Source organism: Pipistrellus kuhlii, unplaced genomic scaffold, assembly GCF_014108245.1.
Source record: "Pipistrellus kuhlii isolate mPipKuh1 unplaced genomic scaffold, mPipKuh1.p scaffold_m20_p_13, whole genome shotgun sequence".
Taxonomy (NCBI): Eukaryota; Metazoa; Chordata; class Mammalia; order Chiroptera; family Vespertilionidae; genus Pipistrellus; species Pipistrellus kuhlii.
The window spans coordinates 30,903,499-30,930,780 of record NW_023425438.1 but is presented as its reverse complement, the minus strand read 5'-3'; the positions used below and the strand labels follow the sequence as shown (position 1 = coordinate 30,930,780).

The following is a 27,282-nucleotide window of genomic DNA, read 5'->3' as shown; positions in this document are numbered from 1 at the left end:
GGGATAAAGCTCTCTTGTTTATGATTGATTATCTTTTTAATGTATTGTAGATTTGCTAATATTTTGTTAAGGATTTTGAATCTGTTTATGGGAGATATCTGTACTTTTCCTTTTTCTGTAATGTCTTTGTCATTTTTGGTGTCATTGTAATGCTAACATCATGAAATTAGTTGGGAAGTGTTCCCTCCTTTTGAGTTGTATACAGTTGATATTATTTCTTCTTTTAATGTTTGAGAGAACTCCCAAGAGAAGGCATCTGGACATGCAGAGAGAGAGAGAGAGAGAGAGAGAGAGAGAGAGAGAGAGAGAGGGAATGTGTGTGTGTGTGTGTGTGTGTTATGTGTATGTAAAGGTTTGTTAAACTATGGATTCAAATTCAAATAATAAAGGGTCATTCATGTTATTCTTTAAAAAAAACATTTCAGAGATGATGCTTTGCTTTGCTTTCAATGAGAAAAACATCTTTTTATTTATTTATATATTTTATTGATTTTTACAGAGAGAAAAGGAGAGGGTTAGAGAGTTAGAAACATCGATAAGAGAGAATCATCGATCAGCTGCCTGTTGCCCACCTCCTACTGGGGATGTGTCCGCAACCCAGGTACATGCCCTTGACTGGAATCGAACCCAGGACCTTTCAGTCCGCAGGCTGATGCTCTATCCACTGAGCCAAACCAGTTTCGGCATTCATGTTATTCTTAAATGAGCTTTGATAGTTTAGGTCTTTCAAGGAACCCATTTCTATAAGTTATATTTATTTGCATAAAGTTAGATTATTCACTTCTTTAATGTTTCTAGTTCTGTAGTGATTATTGTCAATATTGTCTTTTCTTTCTCCTCAATTTAGGCAGATGTTGGTCAATTTTACTAATGGTTTCAAAGAACCAGCATTTTGGGGGGATTTAGTCTATTTTATTTACTGCTTGATTTTTTTTTTTTTACATTTCTTATCACACAATTATATTTTCTCATTTTCTAGTCTGCAAACAGATAACCTAAGTAGAAATACTTCTTAAAAATAATCAAATTAGGTACATCCAAAATGCAACAATTATACATATGACAATTCACAATGTGTAATTTACCAGGATGTATCCTAAGAATTTAGGAACAGCCAGTGAGGAGAAATCTGATCATATTTAGCAATCAACTGTGTATACATCCAAAGACAAACATATATAAACTCCCAAACCAAAACTTTGAAAGTTTTTGTTAAGTCCCCATTGGATGAAGGAGAAAGAGTGAGGATTCAAACCTAGCCAGCCTTGACAGTCTTAATGCCAAATGCTGGGCTGGTGCCCCAGTCTGCAACTGAATGCAAGCATCTCAGTTTGTCAAACACCTGAGGTATCCAGCTCTTGTGCCATTATGCACATAGAAAGGCTAAGTGTTCATTAATTAAAAAACAAGTAGTCATTAACTATCTACACTATCCCCCCCTCAGTTACTAGCCCCAATATGCAACCTGTGTCACACAAGAGAAGGCTATACTGTATTATATATGCATGTAGTATGTGTATATATATGAGTGGATTAAAAAACTGTGGTACATCTATGCTGCGGTAAAAAAAGATGCAATTCTTACCATTTGCAACACCATGGATGGAACTGGAGAACATTATGCCAAGCGAAATAACCAAGTTAGAGAAAGATAAATATCACATGATCTCATTCATTTGTAGAATATAATGAACAACACAAACTGATGAACAAAAACATCCAGAGACAGAGAAGCATGATCAGACCATCAAACCTCAGAGGGAAGATAGGGGAGGTTGGGGGTAAGGAAGAGAGATCAATCACAGGACTTGTATGCAGGCATATAAGCTTAGCCAATGGACACAGACACCAGGGGAATGAGGGCATGAGTGAGGGGTGGTTGTGTGTGAGGGGCATATGTAATACCTTCATAAATAAAAATAAATAAAAAATACATCAAATAAGGACACATATGTAATACCTTAATAAATAAAAATACATCAAATAAGGACACATGTAATTCCTTAATAAAAATAAATAAAAAATATATCAAGAAAAAGAAAAAATAAAGTTATCTAGAAATTATCCTCCAAAGTACTGCTATAACTACACTTTACAAATGTTATTTTAAAAATTTTATGCATTTCAAAATATTTTCTAATTCACTTTGTAATTTCTTATGGGGAAGAATGTCGATTAATTTCTAAATATTTTGAGATTTTTCAGCTATCTATGTTGATATCTAATTTAATTCTGGTGTGGTTCAAGAGCATATTCTGTATGATTTCAAAACATTTAAATTTATGTTTTATCACCCAATATATACTACTATTATTGTGTGAAATGTTTTATAAATGTCAATTGGGTCAAATTCAAGAATAGTGTTTTTCAATATTTTTCTATTTGTATTGACTTTCTGCTATATGTTTTCTCAATTAGTGACAGAGAAGTACTGAAAAATCCAAATATAATTGTAGAATTCACTTTTCCCCCTGTTCTATCAGTTTTTGCTTTATTATTTCAGAGCTCTATTGTTAGGTTCATTGAAGATTATGTTTCTTCCTGAATTTTCAATTCTTTATTATAAGATACATAATTTTAAGTTAATTCATTTCCATCTCTCACCATTTTAAATATGTCTTAGTGTTGTCTTCTGGCTTGCATCATTTCAGAAACATAGTTTGCAATTATTTATATATTTGTCTCTCTATACATCATTTGTCCCTTTTTTGGTTCCTTTTTAAGATTTTTCCTGTATCACCTTTTGCACAATTTGGTTATGATTATATACTAGCTTCTCTTCTCAAAAATCAGTTCTTTCTCTTGCTAGATGTAATATATGAGGTATAAATAGCATCAGAAGGTTTGGATATTTTCAGTTTCCTGCGAAGTTCCTACACATTTATGTCTATTGACAGGAGCCACTGAGGACTTCTCGTGCTTGACTGCAGGCTCACAGAGGCTTTGGACAGCAGCATTCATTAATTTTACCAACATAAAAAGAATAGCAAAGTTTTGTTGCTTAGGATAACCAAGGCAATTCCCCAGATTCCCTATCAAGTTAAGTCCTGTTAGATATACCATAGGTTTTCTTTTTTAATGGACTTGAAGTAATATGAAGAATTTTGGCATTTTTCTCATGGACTAGTATGTTTTGAAAATCCTGAAACCTATAACCTTTGCAATTAAATGTTGATAATAATGAAAAATTGCAGTGATATTTTATATACTTAGAGCTTACGAATAATTTCACACATATTTTCTCATTTAGTTTCATGATGATTTGTACTGAGAAGTTTTTGTGGACTCACTCAATTTCATAAACATTGGCTGAATTAAAAAAAAAAAAAAGATTTTACTGCCAACCACTTTTTTAAAGATTTAAAAAATAATAACCTGCTTAAGCATCCTAGTATTTGCTGTCATTTACACAGAAGTTGTTAGTTTTAAACGAAATAAGCCATATTTAAAAGATGATAAAATAAAACTAGATCAGAATGCTTCCCCACTTGTTTTGTGTTCTTGTTTCTCTAAGATTAGAAGTGGATTTTCTTTTATTTAAATGGATAAACAAATATGTTTTATAGTAAATATTATTTGTGAAGAGGATCAACAGCAGGATTAATACTAATCATTGCTGCCAAAACCGGTTTGGCTCAGTGGATAGAGCATCGGTCTGCGGACTGAAGGGTCCCAGGTTCGATTCCGGTCAAGGGCATGTACATTGGTTGCGGGCACATCCCTGGTAGGGGGTGTGCAGAAGGCGGCTGGTCGATGATTCTCTCTCATCGATATTTCTGGCTATCTATCCCTCTCCCTTCCTCTCTGTGAAAACTCAATAAAATATATATATTTTTTAAATACAAAAAAAAAAAATACTAATCATTGCTTACTTCAGTAGAAGAGAATAATCTCTAAATGCCAATCTATATATATAAAAGCCTAATATGCAACTTGTCACCTCGGGAGTTTAACCGGGAGACAAGGAATTCTATCGCTCACTATGATGTACGCTGACCACCAGGGGGTGGCACAGAATGAAGGAAGGCCCCGGCTGGCAGCCCGGGAAGGGAGGTCTACTTCGATATCCTCATGCTTACCCACTCAGTTTAAGCAGTTGCCTACATGGAGTATAAATTAGTTAATATGTGCTGAAATTGTAAGGATAAGCTAAATGGGGGGAGGAGGAGGTAGGTATTATTTAAAATGAAGATTTAACCACAGAACCATTTTAGTCTTGGCTCCCCAAATTTCATATTTCTAGCACTTATGCAAGAAATTATTACTGTTTTATTTTTTTTATCAAAAACTCAACTCTGTTTTTGTTACTCTACTTTTTGTTTTTAAAAGATTTATTTGGTTTTATGCTTTTTTGTGACAGGTATCTTCACTCGAGGACAGCTGGGCCTGGTAGACGTTGTCTCCCAGTACATTCACTACGACCAGGTCTGTGAGGCGATAAGCATCCTGAGCAGCATGAACTGGGACACACTGGGCCACCAGTGCTTCGTCAGCATGAGCGCCATCGTGAACCACCTTCTCAGACAAAAGCTTACCCCAGAGAGAGAAGGTCAGACTCGAAATCTATTCTGTCAGTGGGTTTTGCATATACGTAAAGTATCTTTTATTGAGTCAGTTATTTTTTAGTATGATTTTGAGTGATATTATTTTAAACTAAGACAGAAATGCTAATGCCTTATTAAAACTGACAGAGTCAGATATAAAATAGTTACTCCTGTATGGTATTGATTGTGTAGTATTTATCAACATAAAGAACAACTTTTCTGTATATACCTATGCTGGAGCTCCCAATGCAGTCATTGTATATTCCAGTGTAAGTTCATGTATGGAATATGCTCAGATTTCAAACTTTGAAAAAGAATTTCATGTACTCTCTCGGGTCTGGTAGACAAAGGGCCCCAAACAAACTTCCTATTGCTCCTTTACATTAGACATCAGTATTTTTCTCTCACACCCCAAGTCTTTTGTCCAGAAAATAATCCTTTCCCCTTACTGTGTGTGTGTGTGGGTGTGTGATACTTGCAGCCCAGTCTGCTGCTGCTTATTTTCATTCTGATTTGTAGTTCTGATACCTGTTTCCCATTTCCCCACCTTCCCCAGTAAATAATTATTCCATAGGATCTCAGATGTTGTTTGTCAAAGAGAGATAAAACACTGTAAAAAAAAAAAAAAAAAAAAAAAAAAGGAGGGGGGACAAATATGTGCCACATACAATGAAATTAATTTTTATATTTGTCACTTATCAGTATGTTATTTTTAAAAAATATACCTTATTGATTTTTTTTTACAGAGAGAAAGGGAGAGGGTTAAAGAGTTAGAAACATCAATGAGAGAGAAACATCAATAAGCTGCCTCCACCGAAACCAGTTTGGCTCAATGGATAGAGCGTCGGCTTGGAGACTGAAGGGTCCCAGGTTCGATTCCGGTCAAGGGCATATCCCCAGTGGGGGGTGTGCAAGAGGCAGCTGATCGATGACTCTCTCTCATCGATGTTTCTAACTCTCTCTCTCCCTTCCTCTCTGTACAAAATCAATAAAAAAATATTTTTAAAAAAATAATAAATAAAAAATAAGCTGCCTCCTGCACATCCCCTACTGGGGATGTACCCACAACCAAGGTACATGCCCTTGACCGGAATCGAACCTGGGACCCTTGAGTCCGCAGGCTGACACTCTATCCACTGAGCCTAAACCAGTTAGGACTCGGTATGTTGTTTTTATTGTGATTTACTTAATGTAAAATGCACCTAACCATTTTTCCACTTGCTTCTTTATTTCAGATCTTTGCAAAAAAAAAAAAACTACGTTAATGATGGGAAATCATGGCTAATGAGAAACTGTCCCTAGGTAGTTTGCAAGGACATATATCAAACCAGAAGGCTTTATTGGAGAGTTTCCTTTCCCCTACTATTTTCTTTGCATTTTTATAGATGTTCTTATTCTATCAATATTTTATTTTGTTTATAAAGTAAACAAGTTGTTTAGATAGAATTCTGTTTATAAGCTTCATTTTAGTAATTTTAAAGAATAATCAATAAGAACAAATTTCTTCAGGAAATTTGCATCATGGGACTTGGCCCAACTCTCAGGAGGCTCACAATAAATATTTATTTAATGTTACTTGAATGTGCTTTCCTGAGGTAGCCCAACTCATCTGTGGGATTCCAGTATTTCTACAAGGAGAAAATGCCTAGCGCAGTGTTTGGCCCACCGTATGTATTAAAATATTAGTTAAAAATAAGAAGAGTATAACTTGCCGAAACCAGTTTGGCTCAGAGAATAGAGCATCAGCCTGAAGACTGAAGAGTCTCAGGTTCAATTCCAGTCAAGGGCATGTACCTTGGTTGCAGTCACATCCCCAGTGGGGATGTGCAGGAGGCAACTGGTTGATGTTTCTCTCTCATCGACATTTCTAGCTTTCTATCCCTCTCCCTTCCTCTCTGTAAAAAATCAATAAAATATATTTTTTTAAAAGAGTATAACTTCAAAATTTTAGGTACTAGGTATTACTATAATATTTCTGCCTGGGGAGTTATTTCAGTGATTTCTTAGCTTTGGTATACTCCAAGATTGGTTACATAATATTTTTTTTTTTTTTTTAAGAAAAGAGTCCCCAAGAAAATCTGTTATGGTGCACAAAACTACACAAGAGATCCTAAATTTACAGTTAAATAAATATGGAGAAGATAAAATATTTACTGCTACTCAGGACACTGAGAAATTACTAATACCTTAGTGAATTTGTATTGTAAGATTTCTGTGTTCTAAGAAAGATTAAGTAGGTAATTCACAAATGGACGTTATCAGATTTTTGCATTAATAAAGTATATTCTCAGGAACCACATTGGGGAGACAGGAAAATAAAAAGCTTGTATGATTATAGGCTATTTAAAAAATGCTTGCATGATGCTAGGTTATCCGAATATGTGCATTTAGATAGGTGAATGCATTTTCCCCTAAGTAACTGCAAAACACATTTCTAAAACATTCAGAATTCTTTTCTATTGAGATTTATTCTATCTGAATCTAACAAATTTGACATGGTAATTTGTTTTCCTTTTATTAGTGGAACCCAGTGAGCTCTTTTATTTGTAGCCATGTTGTGGTTGTCTTTGAGGCCGTCATTTCTGTCTTAAACATCAAGCTGGGCTATCTAATGAATCTGTAACTGTGCTGGGAGTTACGAGTAGCTCATGTAGGCTTGAACGTTTCCGATGTACAAAACATGCTGTCAAGAAAACAAGCGATGGCAAGAGAATCTGGCTTGTTTTCACAATAGCATTGCTGTATTCAATTTTAATCTAAATTGACTGCTGCTTTGAAAGAAAATACCTGTAAAGTTCATCTTACTTCACTGTCTAGATTTGAGATTAAAAAGGAAATTACTTATAGCTTAGCCAAGTCTATAGCAATTACTCTGATGAGGTATTTAATGCTTTCAAAATCAAATATGCCTAAAACTAAAGAATTTTGCTAAATAAAAAAAAAAAATTGTTTATTCAACCAAGCGCTAGTAAGTAGCATAAGAACCAGTGGAGTCTTACTGTGAACTGTAGTGCTCTAGATACTCACACTCACTCCGCTATGGTAATTAGATGCCTTCCTGTATTTCTGGGAGGAAATACAACCCTATAGGCATGTCTTGGTAAAACTGTGAAGTTGGCAGACTGTGCCCCTTTCTCCTAGTTCTAAGCACCTCCAGTCCCCCTCTCCTAGGAAGGTGTCAGGTGACCCAGAGCAGATTAGCATGTCATCCCTCCCAGGGGTGTTGGCTTTCACACCTGGACAAAACCAACAGCCTTATTGTGGAGGACAGGTTTAGGGAAGATAAAGGGACTTTCACAGTTTCTTTAAAGTTTGAGTAGGTAGTAAAAATCTCTATTACCATAAGGCTATTTTTGTTTGTATTATTTTTCTAAAAGATTTCTAATATTTCAGCTCCCAGTGTGGACAGGTTAGTTTTTGCCCTTCCACTAAGGAGAGTAAATGTTGAGCACAAAGCAAGTTGATTTTACTGGAAATACTAGTTCAAACTGTGTTGCTTTGATGAGTCACTTTTAATTACCCATTTGTGCTGAGAGGTTGATTCATTATGGATTTCTTCAGTTTTGACAGCTTTTCGTTGTTCAGAGTCATTGTCAGCTCTGCTCCAAGTGAAAGTTTATACACAGGTTTGTTTTTGTACCAGCTGTCATATTTTAATTTCATCTTTCCTGCAACAAGCTCACATTTCATCCAAGTTTGCAAAACCTGACTGACTGCAAACATGAGTATTCTGTTGTAATTGAAGGAGTTTCACTTGTTTTAGTGCTGCTGTGTTTGAATTCCACAGCACAGCTCGAGGCAAGCCTTGGAACCTTCTATGCGCCAACAAGACCACTCCTGGACACAACTATATTGGAATACAGAGACCAAGTCAGCAAATATGCCAGGAGATTCTTCCACCACTTGCTCAGGTGAATGGTATCTTTGGATTGATTTGTATTAAACTAATGCCTATATAAGGTGCCATGTTCTTTAATTAGAATATCCCATGTTATGGCTATCTGTTTTATAACACCCTAAGGCAGCAATTTTCAACTTTTTCATCTCATAGCACACATAAACTAATTCTAAAAGGCTGCAGCACACCAAAAAAAATGTTTTTGTCAATCTGACAAAAAATAAGGTGTAATTTTGATTCATTTACATTGGTTGGCTATTGTTGTGTTGGTTGTAGTCATTTTTTTCATTTGACAGTCTAAGGGAAAAGAAGTCAGGGTCCCTGACTACATCGTCAGGGTACTGCATGTTTTAAAACTTCTTGCAACACACCAGTTGAAAACTGCTGCCCTAAGGAAAAAAACAAATCTTCTCTTGATATCCTTTACTTAATTCGTTCTTGTTTTCCTTTTAACTAATATATTTCAATATTGTTTAGGGCTTGTCCATCAACAGCACACTTTCATATAACTTCCCCTTTAGTGTGAAAGCAAAAAGAACCAGCCGGGTAAAGACAATTTAAAAACATTAACTTAAAAAAAACAACTAACTTAACTGTGCTCCAGGCACTAGAGAAATGTTTTAGTTTCATTGAAGCTAAAAATACAAATGTGCTATAAAAAGCTCTGAGACGGTCGTTGGTTTGCTTTACTTTCAAAATTACTGTGGAAAGATTTGTCTATTGTCCTCTCGTGTTGTGGCAAGTTGCTAGGTATACTGTGCCTTTTTTTCTCTGCTTTAAATGGATATAATAAAATTTTTTAACCTTAGGTGTTATATGAAAAATTAGATAATGTCAGTAAGTTACTCTGAGAAAAGTAATGTAAAAGTTGAAGCACAAGTACATATAGCATATCCCATATATATAAAGTTAAAAAACGGTTGGGTGGAAGATGAATGGGTTGACAGAGATGGATAATAGGTCGGTAGATAGCTATAGTTAGTTTAGAAATACATATATTTAAAAATACATATAAACTATATGTATTCGTACATATATCTCAATAGTTTAGTTTAGAAATACTATAAATGAAAGCAAGGAAGTGATTAGCACAAAATATAGGATAGTGCAGAGTAGGTTAAGAGAAATCGCGGAATAGTCATATATGAGCCTCCAAGGTATTAGTGATGTTAAGATGAATGGAGTATATATCAGGGTCAATTAAAAATAACCATTCTTTTAGCTAAATGTTTACATCTTGTATACTTTTTACATATGATATATTTTATAACAGAAAGTAATAAAATTTTCTACTCCATGCACCCAAAGGAATTGAGTTTAGAATTTTAATTTTATTTAAACTATGAATTTGCTATAACTCTATTGAACTCTTTCAACAATTATATATATAATCCCTTCTTCTTTTCTTAGAACAACTCTTTGAAGGGGATAGTATCAGTTGACAAATGAGTAAACTATATATAAAGTGGCACTTTCATCTCCACCCAACAGGGGGGCCTTTGGAAAACAGTCATTTAGAGGCTGAGAAATGTTAATATATTGTATGAGTTGTGATCTGTAATTGAATTTGCCTTTTAATCTGAATTGCATTAGCATATTTCAAGAGACTTTTCACCCTGAATGAGGCAGTCTCCTACATATGAGCCTCTGCCAAAGGTACTGTGGCTGTCGTCCGACCGAGGGCTTTGTTCTCTGCTCTCACTATTATTTTGTTTTCCCTGTTCTGAGGAAAAATTAATGAGTTCCCTTCCTGCCTGAAGAACACAACCGATTAACATGAATGAAACAGGCATTTTAGGGCATACTCTTGGTGGCCTCACTGTGTCTCTGGCCTCTGTGACTTTGTGCAGGGATTAGTTTGTGCATTAGCATTATGCTTCATAATGTGATAGTCATTATTCTGTGCTCCTGGCCCTAGAATGCTCATAGCCTACTAATGCTTGCGTATGCTATAGGTGTGCACTTTTTTTGTTCATTGATTTTCCTCAAATGCAATATTCTAATTTTTTTACTTGCTTTGATGAGGTGTCTATTATTGTTGTTCTTATAGATTCCAGCTTTTCTGTGTGGTTACATCTGGAATTGAACGTTTTCCCTTGGGATATACTAGGTTTTTCATGTTTTCTTTTATGCATGCTTTGCTATTATTTCTGTTATAATGAGTGTTTATTAGTTCTTTTGACAGTAGGCTATACATGGCATTATGAAGGAAAAAAAAGTAGGTTTGGAGGAAATTAAATGAGATAGCTAAAGTTGAAACTATTCTTTTTTTAATCTGCTGCCAAGAAGTTCTCCTGCTTAAGGGAAGAGAAACAGGCCAAAGACTTTTTTTTTGTATTTATGAAGTTCTAGACTTGCATTACTCCCTGTACTTTGCTAGCCAGTATTTTAATACTCTAAAAAAGTTATTACATAATGGACTGAGTTCTAAACAGTAAGCACCATCATACAGAATTGTGGACTGAAGGTGAGAAAAAAGGAGTGCTGTGCGGAGTAGGGTTGTGCTTACGCTCACTCACTGGTAAAGCCGCTGACTCATATTGCCTGAGTCCGGATTGAACTGTTGATTAAGAAGAATAAAATATTAGATTAATTTTAATTTCATGCAACCATAAGAAGAGTGAGTATTATAGTGAGAATTTGTGATAATAGACAACTATACTGGGTGAGTTACTAAAATAAATTTTTTTTTATACAACTTTGTTTTTATTTGGATAGTTAGGGGGAATCCATGGACTTCCCTATCCTGGAGGTCTGGGGGCAGAGCTGAAAGTTCCAACCCTCTAATCATGGTTGGTTCTTCTGATAACCAGCTCCCTCTATAGGGGCTTTTGAAAATCACCTCATTCATATAAACTCAGGTGTGGTTGAAAGGAGCTTGTTATGAATAACAAAAGACTACTTCCACCTTTTTGGGGTGTGTGTGTGTGTGTGTGTGTGTGTGTGTGTGTGTGTGTGTGTGTGGCGTGCTTTTGAGTCAGCTCTGACTCCTGGCAACCCTATGAATGAGTGATGCCCACAACGTCCTGTCCGTAACAGCCCTGTCCACTCCTGTAGATTCGTGCCTGGGGCTTCTTTTATGGAGTCAGTCCATCTCATATTTGATCTTTCTCTTTTCCTGCTGCCTTTTATTTTTCCCAGCATTATCATCTTTTCCAAAGAACCCTGCCTTCTCATGATGTGTCTAAAGAAAGACAACTTCAGTTTTGTCTCCACCGATGTGTCAGGACCTACTTGTCCCTCTTCCTGGCAGTTCGGAGAATCATAGAGCTTTCCTCCAATCCCATATTTCAAATGAATCTTTATTTTTTTCCTATCAACTTCCATCACTGTCCAACTTTTGCATTTGTACACAGTGATGGGGACGATGAGGGTGTGGATGAGCCTAGCCTTGGTCTCTAATGACACAGCTTTGCTCTTGGTGATCTTTCCTAATTCTTCCATCGCTGCCCTTCTGAGTCTCCACTTCTCTTGATTTTTTTGGCTGCAGCCTCCGTTTAAATTGGTGATTACCGAGGTAAGCAATTTCAGTGCCTTCCTTGTCTAAGTTGTGCATCTCTTTGGTAGTCATGATTTTTGTTGTCTTCATCTTCAAATGCAGTCCTGCTTTGCTACTTCCTTCTTTCAGTTTCATCAGAAGTCATTTCAGATCATTGCTACATTCTGCCAGTAAGATGATATCACCTGCATATCTTAAGTTGTTGATATCTCTTTCACTAGTTTTAACTCCTCCTTCCTCTGGGTCTAGTCCAGATTTTTAAAAATATGTTCAGTGTATACATTAAACAAACAAGGAAATAAAAGGTGTGGCACCTTCCCCTATAGGAAACCATCCAGTCTCTCCATCTTCTGTCCTGGCAGTGACTTCCCGTCCACAGTACAAATTACACATCAGGACAGTCAAGTGCTGAGGCACACTCGTCTCTTTCAGAGCAACTGCCAGCTTTGCATGATCTACACCACATGTGTCAAACACAAGGCCCGCGGGCCAAATCCGTCCCGCCAGGCCTTGCAATGTGGCCCACACCGCGCTGTCATCACTGCACTCCGCTGCGTTTCCATCACAATGACAGTTTATGACTGTTCAGTAAACCATTTGGCCTGAGATTTAGGCTGGATTTTAGATTTTGGCCCCTTCTCTGATTGAGTTCGACACAGTCAAAAGTTGACCTGTTATTCTTCAGAGCAGTCCAATATCCAGCAAGTGCTCACAATCAGGTCTCAAGTGCCTCTTCCTTTCTGAATCCAGCTGAAAATCCAACCTTTCCTGCTTCTTCTAAGGGGGAAGCCTTAGCACCACCTTGAGCATCACGGTGCGTGTACGGGAAGTTAGAGCAGTGGTCCTGTCAATGCTGTGCTCTTTGGCACCTCCTGAAAACTGGGAGGTATGGTGAATCTTCCCAGTCAGTAGGCCATTGTCTCATTTTCTATATTTGTTAACATCTTTTTTTGTGAGGATTTTGACAGATTCACTGCTGGTGGCTTGACATAATTCTCTTTGTATCTCATCTACCCCTGATGATTTATCTCTTCCCAATTCATTCAGGGCAGCTTTCGCTTCACTGTTTAGAACTGCAGGCTCGTTCTTATAGGAATAGTCTGCAGAAGTATCTGTCATCCTTTTGTCTTTTCTGTAGAGAATTTCAGTGGAGAATCCATGGACATCCCTTCCCTTTATTTTTTTTCCTGGTCAGATAATGTGCTTCCTTATTACTATTCAGCATTCTTAATCTAGGTTTGAATTTCCTTCTTGTTTCCTGCATTTTCTGGTAGAGATATCTGATTTTTTCTTTTTGTTCTCTTCTATCTCCTTACGTTGACTTTTGTAAAAGTTCTCTTTATGTCTAAATGTTAGTTGTTGAAAAACTGCATTCAGGTTTCTAACCCTACTTTGGTCACCTTTTGCTTTTGCCTCTTACCTGTCTCTGACAATTTTCAGATTTTCTTGTCTCAAGCAGCTTTTTTTCCCCTTCCTTTCTACTTCCAGCATTGTTTTTTTGCATTCTTTCCAAATATTTCCAGTGTCAGTCTGCAGTTCTGGTTCTTGGTCACTTAAGTTTAATAATGCAAATCTATATTTGATGTGCATTTTAAATCCATTAGGAATGTTATTTACATTATATTTTGGCAATACAATTCTTTCATTACTCCTCAGCTTTACTCCAGTGTTTGATATTAACAATTCATGGTCAGTACCACAGTCTGCTCCTGATCTTGCTTTGGCAGAAACAACACAGTTTCTTCATCTTCTACTTCCAATTACAGAGTCTGCTTGGTTTTTTATTGGCCATTTGGTGGTATCCATTTGCTCTATCACCTAGGAAATTCCATGAGTTTTAGCAGCTCTGTGCCAGGAATAAGACAAAGACCAAAGATATATTTCTTTTTATAAATCACAATATCAGAAAAGGCCAATGCAGCTTTGCCTACATTAAGTTCACAAGGTGATTGTTTACTTCTCAGCCTCCATGAAACTGAATAGTACTTCAGAATTACTGAAAAGGGTAATATTGTACTAACAAGTAAGAGCTTCTGTTATAAATAAATTTGAGGCCCAGTTCATGAATTCATGCATGGTTAGGGGCCCTTGGCCTGGCCTGTAGTTGGGACTGATCCGGGCCACCTTGCCCAGTCCTGATTGGGGTTAATGGGGGCCTGCTGGCCTGGGGGAGGTTCCGCGGGAGGTTGGCCAGCCATGGAAAGTTGGCTGTGGGAGCACACTGACCACCAGGGGGCAGCTCCTGCATTGAACGTCTGCACCCTAGTGGTCAATGCACGTCATAGCGACTGTTCGACCAGTTGTTTGTTCATTCAGTCACTTAGGCTTTTATATATAGATAGATACTATAAGCAACTTCTAGGTATTAAAAAAACATTTCAAATGAATGTGCCATATATGAAGCTAATTTTACTAACATGGAAATATAAAGGATTAATATTTATTTTACTTATTTCCCTCTTAAATATAAGACTTGTTTTTTGACTCAAATGGTGTAATGTAATTGTGTCAGAGAGTCATGCTTTTTTAAAACTTACAAAAGAATAAGCAACATATTAGGAAAGGAAGTTTTGTTCTCTAGGAATAAAAATACTGTTTATGGTATATTTGTGGGAAAGTGTACTGATGTCTGCATTTTCCTTTGCAGTGCAATAAAAAAGTGAGATGAACTGATGGATAGAAAGGGAGATTGATAGATATGTGATTAAACAATATTGTAATGTGACAGTGATAGAATCTGTGTGGTAAATATCCTTCCAACTTTATTGAATGTTTGAACATTTTTATAATAAGATACTGAGGGGATATATATATTAATTATATTAATATTTACACTTAGAATTTGGGTGGGGGACTAGAGACTAGTCTTTTGAAAGTGGTTCTTAGCTTATGCAAAATATACTGATAAGCAAAAATTATTTGTTTTGTAACAAAATGTTATTAATTTAAATTGGCTTCTTTCAGTTATACTTTTCAGTAATGAACCATTCACAGTGAATAAAACAATTATATGAATTGCATTCAAAGAATATTAATACTAAAATAACTACCTAAAAATATGTACAGATTAAGATAGAATGCTCTTCAGAGAAATACTTCCTGGTTAGAAAATCTGAAAATGCTAGATGGTGTATTTAAAATACTTGTTCAAAGCATGGTTGACCTGGCAGGAAACTAAGGGAAACACTCAAAGGTTGAAATGACAAGGATGCTTGATTCCATAAGAGTAAGCAAATTCAAAGTTTGCCTTGAAGGCATCTGCTGGCAGTGAGATGCTTGGTTTACAAAGGCTGTGTACTCAGAGAGTCAGAGACAAGGCTTTGGGCTGAAGTGAATAGGAGATGGGGTCAGAAACCCCACATCAATCCACAATCTTCCCTGAGGAAGGAAGATAGGAGACCCAAGAAGGAATGGTGGGCAACAATTAATTGGATTGTTTATCTTTCTATTGTTGAGAATTCTTTATCCATTCTGGGTACTAGACTCTTTTCAGATATTTTAAGTATTTCCTCCCATTTTTTACTTTTTTGATAGTGGTCGATGCACAAAAGGTTTTTCTTTTTTATGAAGTCCAATATATTGACTTTTTCTTTTGTGGTCTGTGCAGTTGGTGTCGTATTTAAGATACCGTTGCCTGCCCTGGTCTGGTAGCTCAGTTGATTGGAGCATTTACCTTAGTCCCATATACTCAAAAGTGGAATGTTTGATTCCTGTCAGGGCACATACCTACGTGGACTCTAGTTGGGTCGCATACAAGAGACAACTGATCAATTTTTCTTTCTCACATCAATGTTTCTTTCTCCCCCTCTCTCTCCCTTCCTCTTTCTATAAAAATCAATGAAAACATAATCTTGGGTGAGTGTTTTTTAAAAATAAAGAAACCATTGTCTAATCTGAGGTCAGGAAGATTTACTCCTGTTTCATTCTATGAATTTTATAGTTTAAGCTGTTATGTTTATGTCTTTGATCCATTTTGAGTTAATATTTATATACTAGAGGCCCGGTGCATAAAATTTGTGCCCTGGGAGTGGGGTTCCTCAGCCCAGCCTGCACCCTCCTGCAGTCTGGGAGCCCTCAGGGGATGTCCCTGGGGAGTGGGCCTAAGCCAGCAGTTGGACATCCCTCTCGCAGTCCAGGACCCCTTGTTCCTTAACCACCCGCCTGCTCGCTTCTATTTACCACTCAGCTCACTGCTCCTTAGTGCTGCCATGGAAGCAAGAGAGACTCCTGCCACTTCAGCCACAGCTGTGAGCCCGGCTTGTGGCTGAGCAGTGCTCCCCCTGTGGGAGAGTGCACTTACCACCAGGTGGCAGCTCCTGTATTGAGCATCTGCCCCCTGGTGGTCAGTGCATGTCATAGCAACTGGTTGTTCTGGTTGTTTGCCATAATGGTCTCTTAGGCTTCTATAATATTATATAGACTAGAGGCTCAGTGCATAAATTCATGCACAGGTGGGGTTCAGCTGGCCCGCCTCAATCAGAGCCGATTGATCCTGGCCGGCCAGGAGGAGGGGCCATGGGTGGTTGACCGGCTGGCTTAACCCCCATTCAGGGTTGGGGGGCAAATAGGAGGCGGGGGGCTGTGGGGGCTTGGCTGGCTAGCCCTTCCCCCTGGTTGAACTCCAGGTAGAATTCCTGGTTGAGGGGACAATTTGCATATTAGCCTTTCATTGTATAGGATGGTGTGAAGTAGTGATACAAATTCATTCATTTACATGTGGCTATCCAGTATTCCCAGTACCTTATTGCCTAGAAGGGATGCAAGTTCCGTTTTTCTACTCAGCCTTCTCTGGCATCATCTTACGGAGGGAAGGCGGGTAAGGGAGGGGCGGGACTGCTGTCACAGTCCAGCAAGGTCGGAAGTCACCAGCTGTTGTCGGCACGGGTGGGGCCACAGTTTTTTGGTGTTTGGCTGGTGTAAAGCAGTTCTTTCCAGAAAGTTTTCTCTCTCACTGTGCTGTCCATAGCCTGGTCCTTTGGCTAGAGAAATCACACTTCTGTTTGGGCTCTTTTTCTTCTCTGTACCCATTGGCATGTTTGGGTCACTGACTTCTCTAATCTCAGTTCTGGAACACATGAGGCAGAAAGAACTGGTTGGTGTTCCTTGGGTCCCCAGGTTCCTAAGCTGGCCTGCCTTCTCTCCACCTTTCATACTCTTAATGTTTGCTTTTTTATATACAAGTCAAGGTTTTAAAATTGTACTTAGAGGGAGGGATTGGAAAAGGTATTTCTATCACTCTTAGAAGTAGAAGCCTCTTAATACATTTTTTAAACCCTAAAAGCCCATCCACTGTTGCTAATGCCTTTTCAATAAAAAGGGAAACTGTCTTGAACTTCACCTAAACACAGTCCTTCTATAACTTCCCAGAGGCCTGAAGGGTTTCTCTATAGATCACAGCTGTCCTAAGGCAGTCTGCATTTAAGGAGCCCAAAGGTCTACGTATGAATTCTCTACCAGGTGTAAGCATTCAAGAAGATTTATCTGAAGCTACAAGTTCCTTTCATGTATGATCACTATCATTGTTACTATCTTCAATGTCACCCAAAGCATGGATCTTCACACTTCTCCCTTCCTCTTTCATTGTGATGTGCCAGATTTCTGTGAGGATATATGGTAGAGTCCATAGATTTTTAGATCATGTAGCTTGATAGGAAATCGCAGCTCTTTTCTTTCTCATTCTCAGGTGTGTCATCAGTGTAGGTCAAACTTTGATCAATATATAAAATCTAATTTTGGCAAATATAAACATTCAAAATTACAGTGTTAATTTTAAAATGGTGCATTAATAATGAGTCATACAACATTAGATTAGATTAAGGGGTTTTTTTGTTTTGTTTTGTTTTGTTTTTGCAAATAAGGCATTAGTCAGACTTGCTAGGGAAAAAGCATTTTTGTGTTATTTGAGAATTTTGCCTTGTGAGCATGTGGAGCAGCAAGTCAGTTTAATAAATAGTTCTGCATAGATAAAATGCTAGCAGGTGGTTTCTGGGAAATGTTTTTGTTTCATCAAATAAATGTCTCCTTCTGTCTGGTAAAATACAGAGTGTGGCAAAAGTAGATTTACAGTTGTAAGTATGTGAAACACAGTTTATTCTTGTATTATTATTTATTTATTGTATTATTTACCATATGAACAACTTTTGTCCCACCCATAATTCTTTCAGTGGCATTTAAAACGTTAGGTTCATTCCTAGAGTAGAAGAGGAGAAAAATATTGATAGTATTCAAGGATATAGAATAGAATCTTAGAATATGTTTGATCCAAAAGAATGCCAGGAAAGCAAAAAAAAAAAAAAAAAAGAATACATGGGACAAATGGAAAATAAATAGTAATATGGTAGATTTAAAATAAAAATGTATTAGAAATCACATTATATCTAAATGGTTTAAACCCTTCAATTAAATAAAATAGAAACAGCAGCAGGCAGAACAGACATCCTGAAAATCAAGATAGACTTCAGCCCTGTCTGGGTTCTCAGTGTTAGAGCATCAGCCCGCAGACCAGCAGGTCGTGGGTTTGATGCCTGTCAAGGACATGTATCTGGGTTCCCGGGCCTGGACAGGGCCCATGCAGGAGGCGACCAATTGATGTGTCTCTCACTTCAGTGTTTCTCTCTCTTCCCCCCTCCCTCCCTTCTACTCTCTCTAAAAAATCAATTGGAAAAACATCCTTGGGTGAGGATTAACAAAACAAAACAAAAAAGGTATAGTTGAGATAATCACAAAGCAGGTCACTATAAATTCCGACCTGGCCTTTCTCAGGGCTGGATACATGCCTGCCTTTCCTTCATCTTCCCCTGCCACGAGCACACACTATTGAGATCTGCAAGAGATGGAAGAGGGACATACACAATTTTAACTGATTGACTAAACTCCTGTTCCCATAGTTAAAAGCTGTTTAGGTATCACATCCGGACAATTGACAGTTATCCTTAGAGTGCAGCACGTCCGGTTCCCTGAGCTGACTGTGTAGTCATCCTGATAGGTTCGCTCAGTAGAACAGTTTAAATGATCAATACAGTGAAAGACCTGCAGCTGGAATGGAAGAGAGGTTGCAGAGAATTATTGAAATAAAGGACGGGATTTGACAGACGGGGGCTTGAGCACAAGAGGTGTGAAAGAACAGGTGTCTGGGTTGTTATCTGCATTTTTAATTAACATGTTTTTAGCCGAAGCACCTTGCTGAGAATGCTGTACTGTGCTTGTGTTCAGAGATAAACACCGACTATTGAGAAGCTGCTAAACAGTAAGAGGTTAGTAAAACGGAAAGTTTTTCCTTGAGAGGAAGAAATAATGGAGGTTCGCTCACTGGATATAGATTTCTAAGGGAACCCCTATTAAAACTGTTATGTTTTAAATCCTTTATTTTTAAACTTAATATGTAATTGGAACGTAGGAAAAGTCACAATCCATAATAATAATAAAAGTGTTCACATCTGTTTATACCTGGGCTTGGGACTTGGAGGTGGTTCTGAAAGTATTTTTGCTTTATCTTCATTGTTGAATATTGAAAAGAACATATTTGTGTATTAAGTCCATAATTAAAATAGAATAAAAAACTGAAATCTGTATGCTTCGCATATTGTGGCAATTAAAGCATTTTTCTTGTTGGAATAAATGGAAAGAATTTAGAAAATAAATGAAAGGCAATAAGGGTTTGAATAAGACAGGAAAATGAAAGGCAATAAGGGTTTGAATAAGACAGGAAAAGTGGTTTTCTTGATTATCTTTTGATGATTACAAAAATATACTGACATCATCCAATAGTTGAGACTCTAACCATAAGATATCAAGTGCTTAAATTTCTCCAGATAACCAGTTCATAACTCAGAAGTTGCACCAAGACACAAACTTCCATTATTTGCCCTTTAGTTTGATGCAAAGCTTGATTTGTTTAGCATTGTTTGGGGGAAATGTTTGAATGGATACCACTTTTTACATTTATATATATATAAAAGCCTAAGTGACTGGGCGGTAGCTATGACACATAATGACCACCAGGGGACAGATGCTCAATGCACAGGCATGGTAACATGGAACAGACTGATAAATCAGAGGGAAGGAGGGAGGGTGGGAAGAGATTAACTAATACATAATAGAGGTCAGGTGCACGGTTACATGCACTGGTGGGGTCCCTCAGTCTGGCCTGTGAGGATTGCATCCAAACCAGCAGTCCAGCATCCCCTGAGGGGTCCCGGATTATGAGAGGGTGCAGGTCAGAGCTCATGCAGGAGGCATCATAAAGCTGCCAATCTGAGTCTACAAATAAGTGTTATTCTACAAGTACAATTTTTAAAATCATGAATTTTACTTATCAAGAGGCATTTTGGTTATTTGGATGTGACTATTACATATAAAGCTTCTGTGAACATTCATGCAGGTTTTCATGCAGATATGAATTTTTCTCTCTGATAAATACCCAGGAGTGTGCTTGCTGTCATACGCTAATAGTGTGAGTTTAGTACTATATAAGCTGCTATATTATTTTTATAGTGGCTGTGTCGCTTTGCATTCCCATCAGCAATGTATGGAAGATCCAGTTTCTCCGCATCCTTGCCAGCATTGTCACTATTTTTAATTTTAGCTATTTATAAAGATGTGTGCTGATATTTCATTGTGGTTTTATTTGCATTTTTCTAATGGCCAATGATGTTGAGGATCTTTTCATGTGTTTATTTTCCATCTGTATGCTCTGGTGAAATATCTGTTTGTGTTTGTTTGAAAATATACATTTTTGTTTGGATTGTTTGAAAATATACATTTTTAAAGTTTGTGGCTGTGCTTTGGAAATGAAAATTTTTATTTTGTAAGCATGAGAGAAATACTGCAATATCTTTTAATGGCGCTGTTGATATTTAAATGTAGATGCAGGAGCCAGAATGATGTGCTCAGATTATGCTAAGATTCCAACATTGAGGAGATAGTATTGATATATAAATGTAGAAGGGAGGGAGAAGGGGGAAAAGGAGGCAGAAGAGAGATGGAAACTATAAAAAAGAAGGAAGAGATGGGATAAAGATGATGGGCAGAATGAAGAAAGGGGATAAGAGATATAGCAACTCCCAGGGAGAAGATGAGGAGTGCTGGTATGTTAAAGCTGAGTGCACTGTCGGAACAAGGGCTTTTCGCAGGGTCTGGAAAGTGTTTCTAAGAGACTGAGGTAGACCATATAGAACTTTCTGGGGTTTTTTGTGTGTTTTTTTAATGAGTTGTAGCCTACAAAATAATGGATTGAACTTGCATTGTATCTAAACTGCTTGTGGTGGGACTGTGAGTTAATTGGAGTAGCCCTAGCCGGTTTGGCTCAATGGATAGGGCATCAGCTTATAGAACAAAGAGTCCTGGGTATGATTCCTGGTCAGAGCTCATGCAGGAGGCAACCAACTTATGTGTTTCTCTCATATAGATATTTCTGTCTTTTCCTCTCTTTTCCACTCTCTCAAAAAACCAATGGAAAAAATCCTTGGGGTAAGGATTAAAAACAAACAAGAGTTAATTGGAGTAAAGGAATGTGACTTTGCCCGCAGCCCCAATCACCATTTATCCCCTCTATGCCCTCTTCCTCCTCCACCCACGCATCCTTCCCACCCCGGAAACTACCACACTGCTGTCCATGCCCATGAGTTCTCTCTCTTCTTTTTATTTTCTTTGTTGCCCAATCCCTGCACCATTTCTCAACACCCACAACCCCACTGCCCCCAGGGCTGTCTGCCTGCTCTCTACTCTATGAGTCTCTCTATTTTGCCTGGTAGTTCAGTTTGTTCATTAAATCCCATACATTGGAAGCAGCCCACGTATCCGTCAGTAGATGAGTAGATAATAGCCATGGTAGAGTCACATAATGGAATACTACTCTACCAATAAAAGGGAGAAAATGTCACCCTGTGTGACAGCACGGGTGGACTCAGAAAATATTATTGCTAAGTGAAATAAGCCAGTCAGAGAAAGACAGGCAGCATATGATTTCACTTACATGTGGAATTTAAGGAATATGACGTTCTACCAAACACTAAGAGATCTTTGAAAAGCTCTCATCTGTAAAATGGGAAGTGAAGTCATCTGCCTTTCATATCTCAGGAGTAATGTATCCAATAAAGCAATTCCTGGGTAAATTTTTACATCTGTAAAGTAGTCCACAAATAAAAATTGTGAATGATAAATTTCAAATTTGAAAATAGGAGTAGGACTGAAATATTAAATGAATGCTTTAAATTATTTTTGCAGAGAGAAGTATTTCACCAATTTTCATTAGAAAGAGCTGGTACGCTAGGGTGTAGATGTAGCAGGAATCAGTATATTGGTGTCAGATTCAACTTATTTGTATGGAACGCAAGCTCCCAAGGCCTGGAGCTCCTGTGTGTGTCACTGGACTGGATGGCAGGCAGAGGTTGTCTTAGTCCGTTTGGGCCGCTGTAACAAAATACCACAGATTGGGTGGAGTAAACAGCAGAAATGAATTTCTCATGGTTCCGGAGGGTGGAAAGTCCAAGATCAAGGTACCAGGAAGGTCACATTCTGGTGAGGACCCTCTTCCTGGTTCTCTGTGTCCGCACCTGGTGGGAGGGGTGAGGGAGCTCTCTCAGGCCTCTTTCATATTAATCCCACTCGCCAGGCTCCGCTTTCACGATGCTCTTAACTCCATAATGGTGGGAATTAGGCTTTAAACATTAACGGGAGGGGTGGGCAGCATTCAAACCATAGCAGCAGCCTTCTTTCCTGCAAGAGACACTGCTTCTAGGCTCCTTTCTCTTTGCTTTTGAGCTCAGATTAAATCAGAATATTAAATGGCGTTATACCTTGCGGCAGTTGTATTTTAAAGTATAGCTTTCTGTGACTCCTCAAATTTATTCATTTCATGATATAACTAAACATCTACTCAGTTTGTATATTGTTTTACTACTGAGTTATAATACCATTCAAAATGTATCAGCAGTAAACATTGAAAATGACTTCATATTAATGTCTGAAGTAGATTTATTTCCATATATTAACTTACTTATCACTGTAATCCCATAAAGTTGGATAGAAGAAATTATATTGTTTTTATCTATAAGAAGTGTTGCATATTTAACACTGTTCCAACATCTTTTTAAACTAAATAAAGAGATTTAGCATTTTATATTGTTTCAAAACATTTTTATTATTTAACCAAATTTTGGGCTTGGGACCAGGAAAAAGGAAAGGTCTAAAAGAGTATGTAGATTGACGATTTGAATTTGTGTAGGTAAACAGCATCATAGAAGCTTATAACTTGCCTTATTATTGCCTCAACAATGCCTGTGAATTGCCAGGAGATTTCTAAAGCCTTCGCAATTCCCGACATAAAATAGTGTCCAGTTTAGGTCCAAAATGAATCAGGCAGGCAGAGCTGTACCCATTCCACCACAGCCCCTCCTCCTCAGCACACCCCGAACTGGGCTCTGCAAAGAAGAGGCCAGACCTCAGAGCAGCTCCTCCCAGTGTAAGCATCAAACCCATATCCACCAGGAACTGCTGAGAGATACGGTAGATAGAGCTGTCAGAAAAGGAGCGTGAGCAAAGCAGAAGCACACCGTGTAAGGGAAGAGAATCGTCTACCTTTAAATTCCTGCATTTCCGCCTTCGGAAAAAGAATGGCAGGGATCTAGCCCCGTTCTCAGCAAACTGCGGCTCATGAGCCACATGTGGCTCTTTGGCCCCTTGAGTGTGGCTCTTCCATAAAGTACCACGGCCTGGGCAAGTCTATTATGAAGAAGTGGCGTTAGAAGAAGTTTAAGTTTAAAAAATTTGGCTCTCAAAAGAAATGTCAATCCTTGTACTGTTGATGTTTGGCTCTGTTGACTAATGAGTTTGCCGACCGCTGATCTAGCCTAGTCCCTGAATGTGATCCAGGAGAGCTCACAACTCAAACACAAGCCCCTGCTGTTGTGGAACAGAGAGGAGCGCCTCTGTGCGTGAGCAACCCCCAGGCACACAGGCGATCCGCTCAGTCACCGTTTTTATGAGCCTCCCTCTTTCCAAACATACTCTTTCCCTTCAAAGGATGAAAGTAGACCTGTTTATTCCTAAGCCAAATGACTTCAAATGTGTCCTTTTGGTGTACATTTATATACCTTTTATATGGGGGATAAAAGGAGAGAACCAACTTCAAGTTTTCTTTCCAGAGGCTTCTAACTACCACTCAGTATTTATTGATTAATGAAAAAACCTAATAAAACTTTTATTTTTGAAAACAAAAAAACGAAAAACAAATAAAAAACTTTCATTTTTTCATATCTTATTTTGAACAGTAATAAACTAATCAGAAATGGCTTATCTTTAAAAAATAGTCTATAAATAGAGAAAAAGATATGGTAGAAAATAGTTATATCCAGTGGTTAATTTGGCACAATACAAAGTAGAGGGAAATTTTAGTTGGGTTTCAAATTAAAATAGTAAAATTTTAGGAAAATAAAATTTTAGTACTTAATAAGTGATAGTTGTTATCACTATTTATGGCTGTCTCTCTTACTAGACTGAGTTGCCTAAGATCAAGGACTAATACCAACAATTTTCCAACCCTTTGATTCCTAACACAGAACGTCAAGCATTAGAGGTATTTTGTAAGAACCCTTTAAGAGAAAATGTACTTGTGATAACTTTTGAATGACATTAGTTCTAAACTTGTAGGGTTCAGAATGATGGAATTTGGGGTTCCTAACATACTGTAGCAGTCAACAGGGAGCTGGCTGATCTCCTCTCTGATATGGAACCAAACATGGAAGTAGGACTTGATCATTCCTCTTCAGTGAATGCAACATGGCATTGCTTATCTTGAACTCAGAAAACTCAAGAACCAGAGACCTGATCTGAAGAGGAACCTATAAGCCTCGAGCACATAGTTCATTCTTTTCTGGCAGCATTGGAGCAGCACTGCGGCAGAGGGTGCAAGTTTTAAAGCCAGGTGGCCCGGTTCCGTAATATTGCTAATCAATATTGTCTGACCTTAAAAAACATCAGAACATTTGTGTGTCTATGTGCTGTGCATATTTATCTACCTGTGTACTAACTGAATCCTTTTTTTAAAAGGCAGTTGCTTCTCAGACTTTTTTCCTAAAGTCATTTTCCTTTTTCCTGAGGCATGCTCCCTAGTAGTCCCATTATTGAAAATCGGTTGAATGTGCACAGTTTTTTTGTATATCTGGAAGGGTCTTTATTTTGATTTCATTGTGGTAAGAGAATTCCACTGTTACATCATACAGGATTGATGCTTATTTTCTCTCCATAATTTGAAGATCTTTTCCTACTGTCTTCTACCTTCCATTGTTGCCATGAAGAGGTCTAGCGTCAGTCTATTTAAAGTTTCTTTGTAGGTGATCTGTCTTCTCTTTGGCAATTTTTAAGAATTTTTATTATTGGAGTTCTGCATTTCCATTACAAACATATAATTACATATTTCATTCCATTTATCCTGCTTGTGTTTATTGATTCATATAATCTCAGCCATTAATTGAATTCCCTGAGTAGACATGTTAAACCTTTTCATTTCTATCTTGTTCAGACTCTTTATATTTCTATCTTCTGTCTCTATAACATTGTAAATCCTTATTTATATATACTTTAGTTTGTTATTTTTCTCAACTGTACCAAGTTATTTAACTTCAGTAATTAATATTTTCATTTGTAAGAGTTCTATTTTATTCTTTGAAAAACCTACCTGGTAATTTTTCTTGTTTCTTGTTATGTGTTTATTTTCAGTAAAATGTCATATTCTGAGTTATTTTATATTCTAACTTTAATAATTCAATTATCTGAAATCCATGGATATATAAATCTGTTTACTTTATAATTTTCCATTATGGTAGCTTGTTTTCTTGTGGTTTTGATGATCTTTGTGAGCTCATATTTGTTGTAATTTATAGTAATCCTGGGGGCTTTTATCAAAAGTACTTTAATCTAGCCGAAACCGGTTTGGCTCAGTGGTAGAGCGTCGGTCTGCGGACTGAAAAGTCCCAGGTTCGATTCTGGTCAAGGGCATGTACATTGGTTGCGGGCGCATCACCCATTCGGTGGGGGGTGTGCAGGAGGCCGCTGATCGATGTTTCTCTCTCATCGATGTTTCTGGCTCTCCCTCTCTCCTTCTCTCTGTAAAAAATCAATAAAATATATATATTTTAAAAAAGTACTTTAATCTAGACATGAATTTTAAAATTGTTTCTGCAAAAGTTAGGGGCACTAATAACGTAGGAAAATTTTTGCTCCTGCCTTAATCAGAAGACTCAGACTTAGCACCTTTAACCTTGAAACTTGTTCAAGGTCAGTTTCTTGAGGGTGATGGCCCTCAGTGTGGCTCCTCCTTCCTTTCTTGACCCCCATTTGTTCTCTCCTCAGGGATCCTTACTCTAGTTTTAATCAAGGGATTTTGTTGAAGATTTCCTTTTTTCTTTTTCTTTTTTTCTTTTTTTGAGTCCTATGATATATTCTAACATATTTTATAGCAATCTAGTTGGGTTCTTCTTTTGGTACTTCTGATTAACCATGCGGCCACATACCAATGCTATTTCTTTCATTTTTATCATAATGTTTATCATTACCTCTCACCTAGAATGAAGAGTGCATCTTAACTTGTCCCCCTTAATTTCAGTCTCTTGAATTTCAACGAGTCATACATGTGGTTGCCAAATTGATGTACCAGTGGACATGTTAGCCATGATTAATTTTAACTGCCTGCAAACAAGAGTTTGTAGTTCAGTAGAGAAATGGATCCTCGAGATTTGTGAGTCACTGATGTAATTATCCGTGCCCTGGGAGTGGGTAACACTACTGGGAGTTTGGATTGAGTAAATATAAGTAAAAGGGGGCCATAGTTTGCCAACTCATGGAGTAGGCAGAGAAAAATGAACTAGGAAAGAGGACTAAGAAGATGAAATCTAAGAAATGGGAAAACAAAGCATAGCACCTCCAAATGCAGGAAAGAGAGGCTTTCAAGGAGGATCAGAGGTGGCCCAAGGGCACACACAGTAAGAAGTGAACTTTACGTTTATCATTAGAAGAGGGATGATTACTGTTGTCAGGAAAGTTTCAGTGGGGTGGGAGTAAATGCAAAATAGCAGTGAATGTATGGGAAAGTAGTAAAACTTGCTCATCCTCTATCCTCTATCCTCTGCCTCATTACATCCCACCCGCAGTGGGTTTATAAGGAACCGGGAGCTTCCAGGAACAAAAATAAACACAATTGCCTTCTGATCTTCTATAGTTGAAAGGTATTCAGATAAATGCTGGAGAAACTAGTAAGAAGGGCCAGGAACAGATAACAGTCATCAAACATAACATGGAAACTGAAGTGTTTATGGTCCAGCTCATATGTTATAAGAATAAGCCTT

At 37.6% G+C, this 27,282-nt stretch overlaps 1 protein-coding gene across 5 annotated transcripts in view; it reads left to right on the top strand.

The window, feature by feature from the left end:
* The window catches only part of LOC118717424 (WD repeat containing planar cell polarity effector), a 217,435-nt gene that overhangs the window by 118,294 nt on the left and 71,859 nt on the right, over window positions 1-27,282 (top strand). For all 5 annotated transcript variants that reach the window (XM_045580802.1, XM_045580801.1, XM_036435487.2 and 2 more), the window contains exons 11-12: window positions 4,361-4,549; window positions 8,332-8,455. In XM_045580802.1, the coding sequence (XP_045436758.1) occupies window positions 4,361-4,549; window positions 8,332-8,455 (313 nt within the window). The remainder of the gene's footprint in view (window positions 1-4,360; window positions 4,550-8,331; window positions 8,456-27,282) is intronic.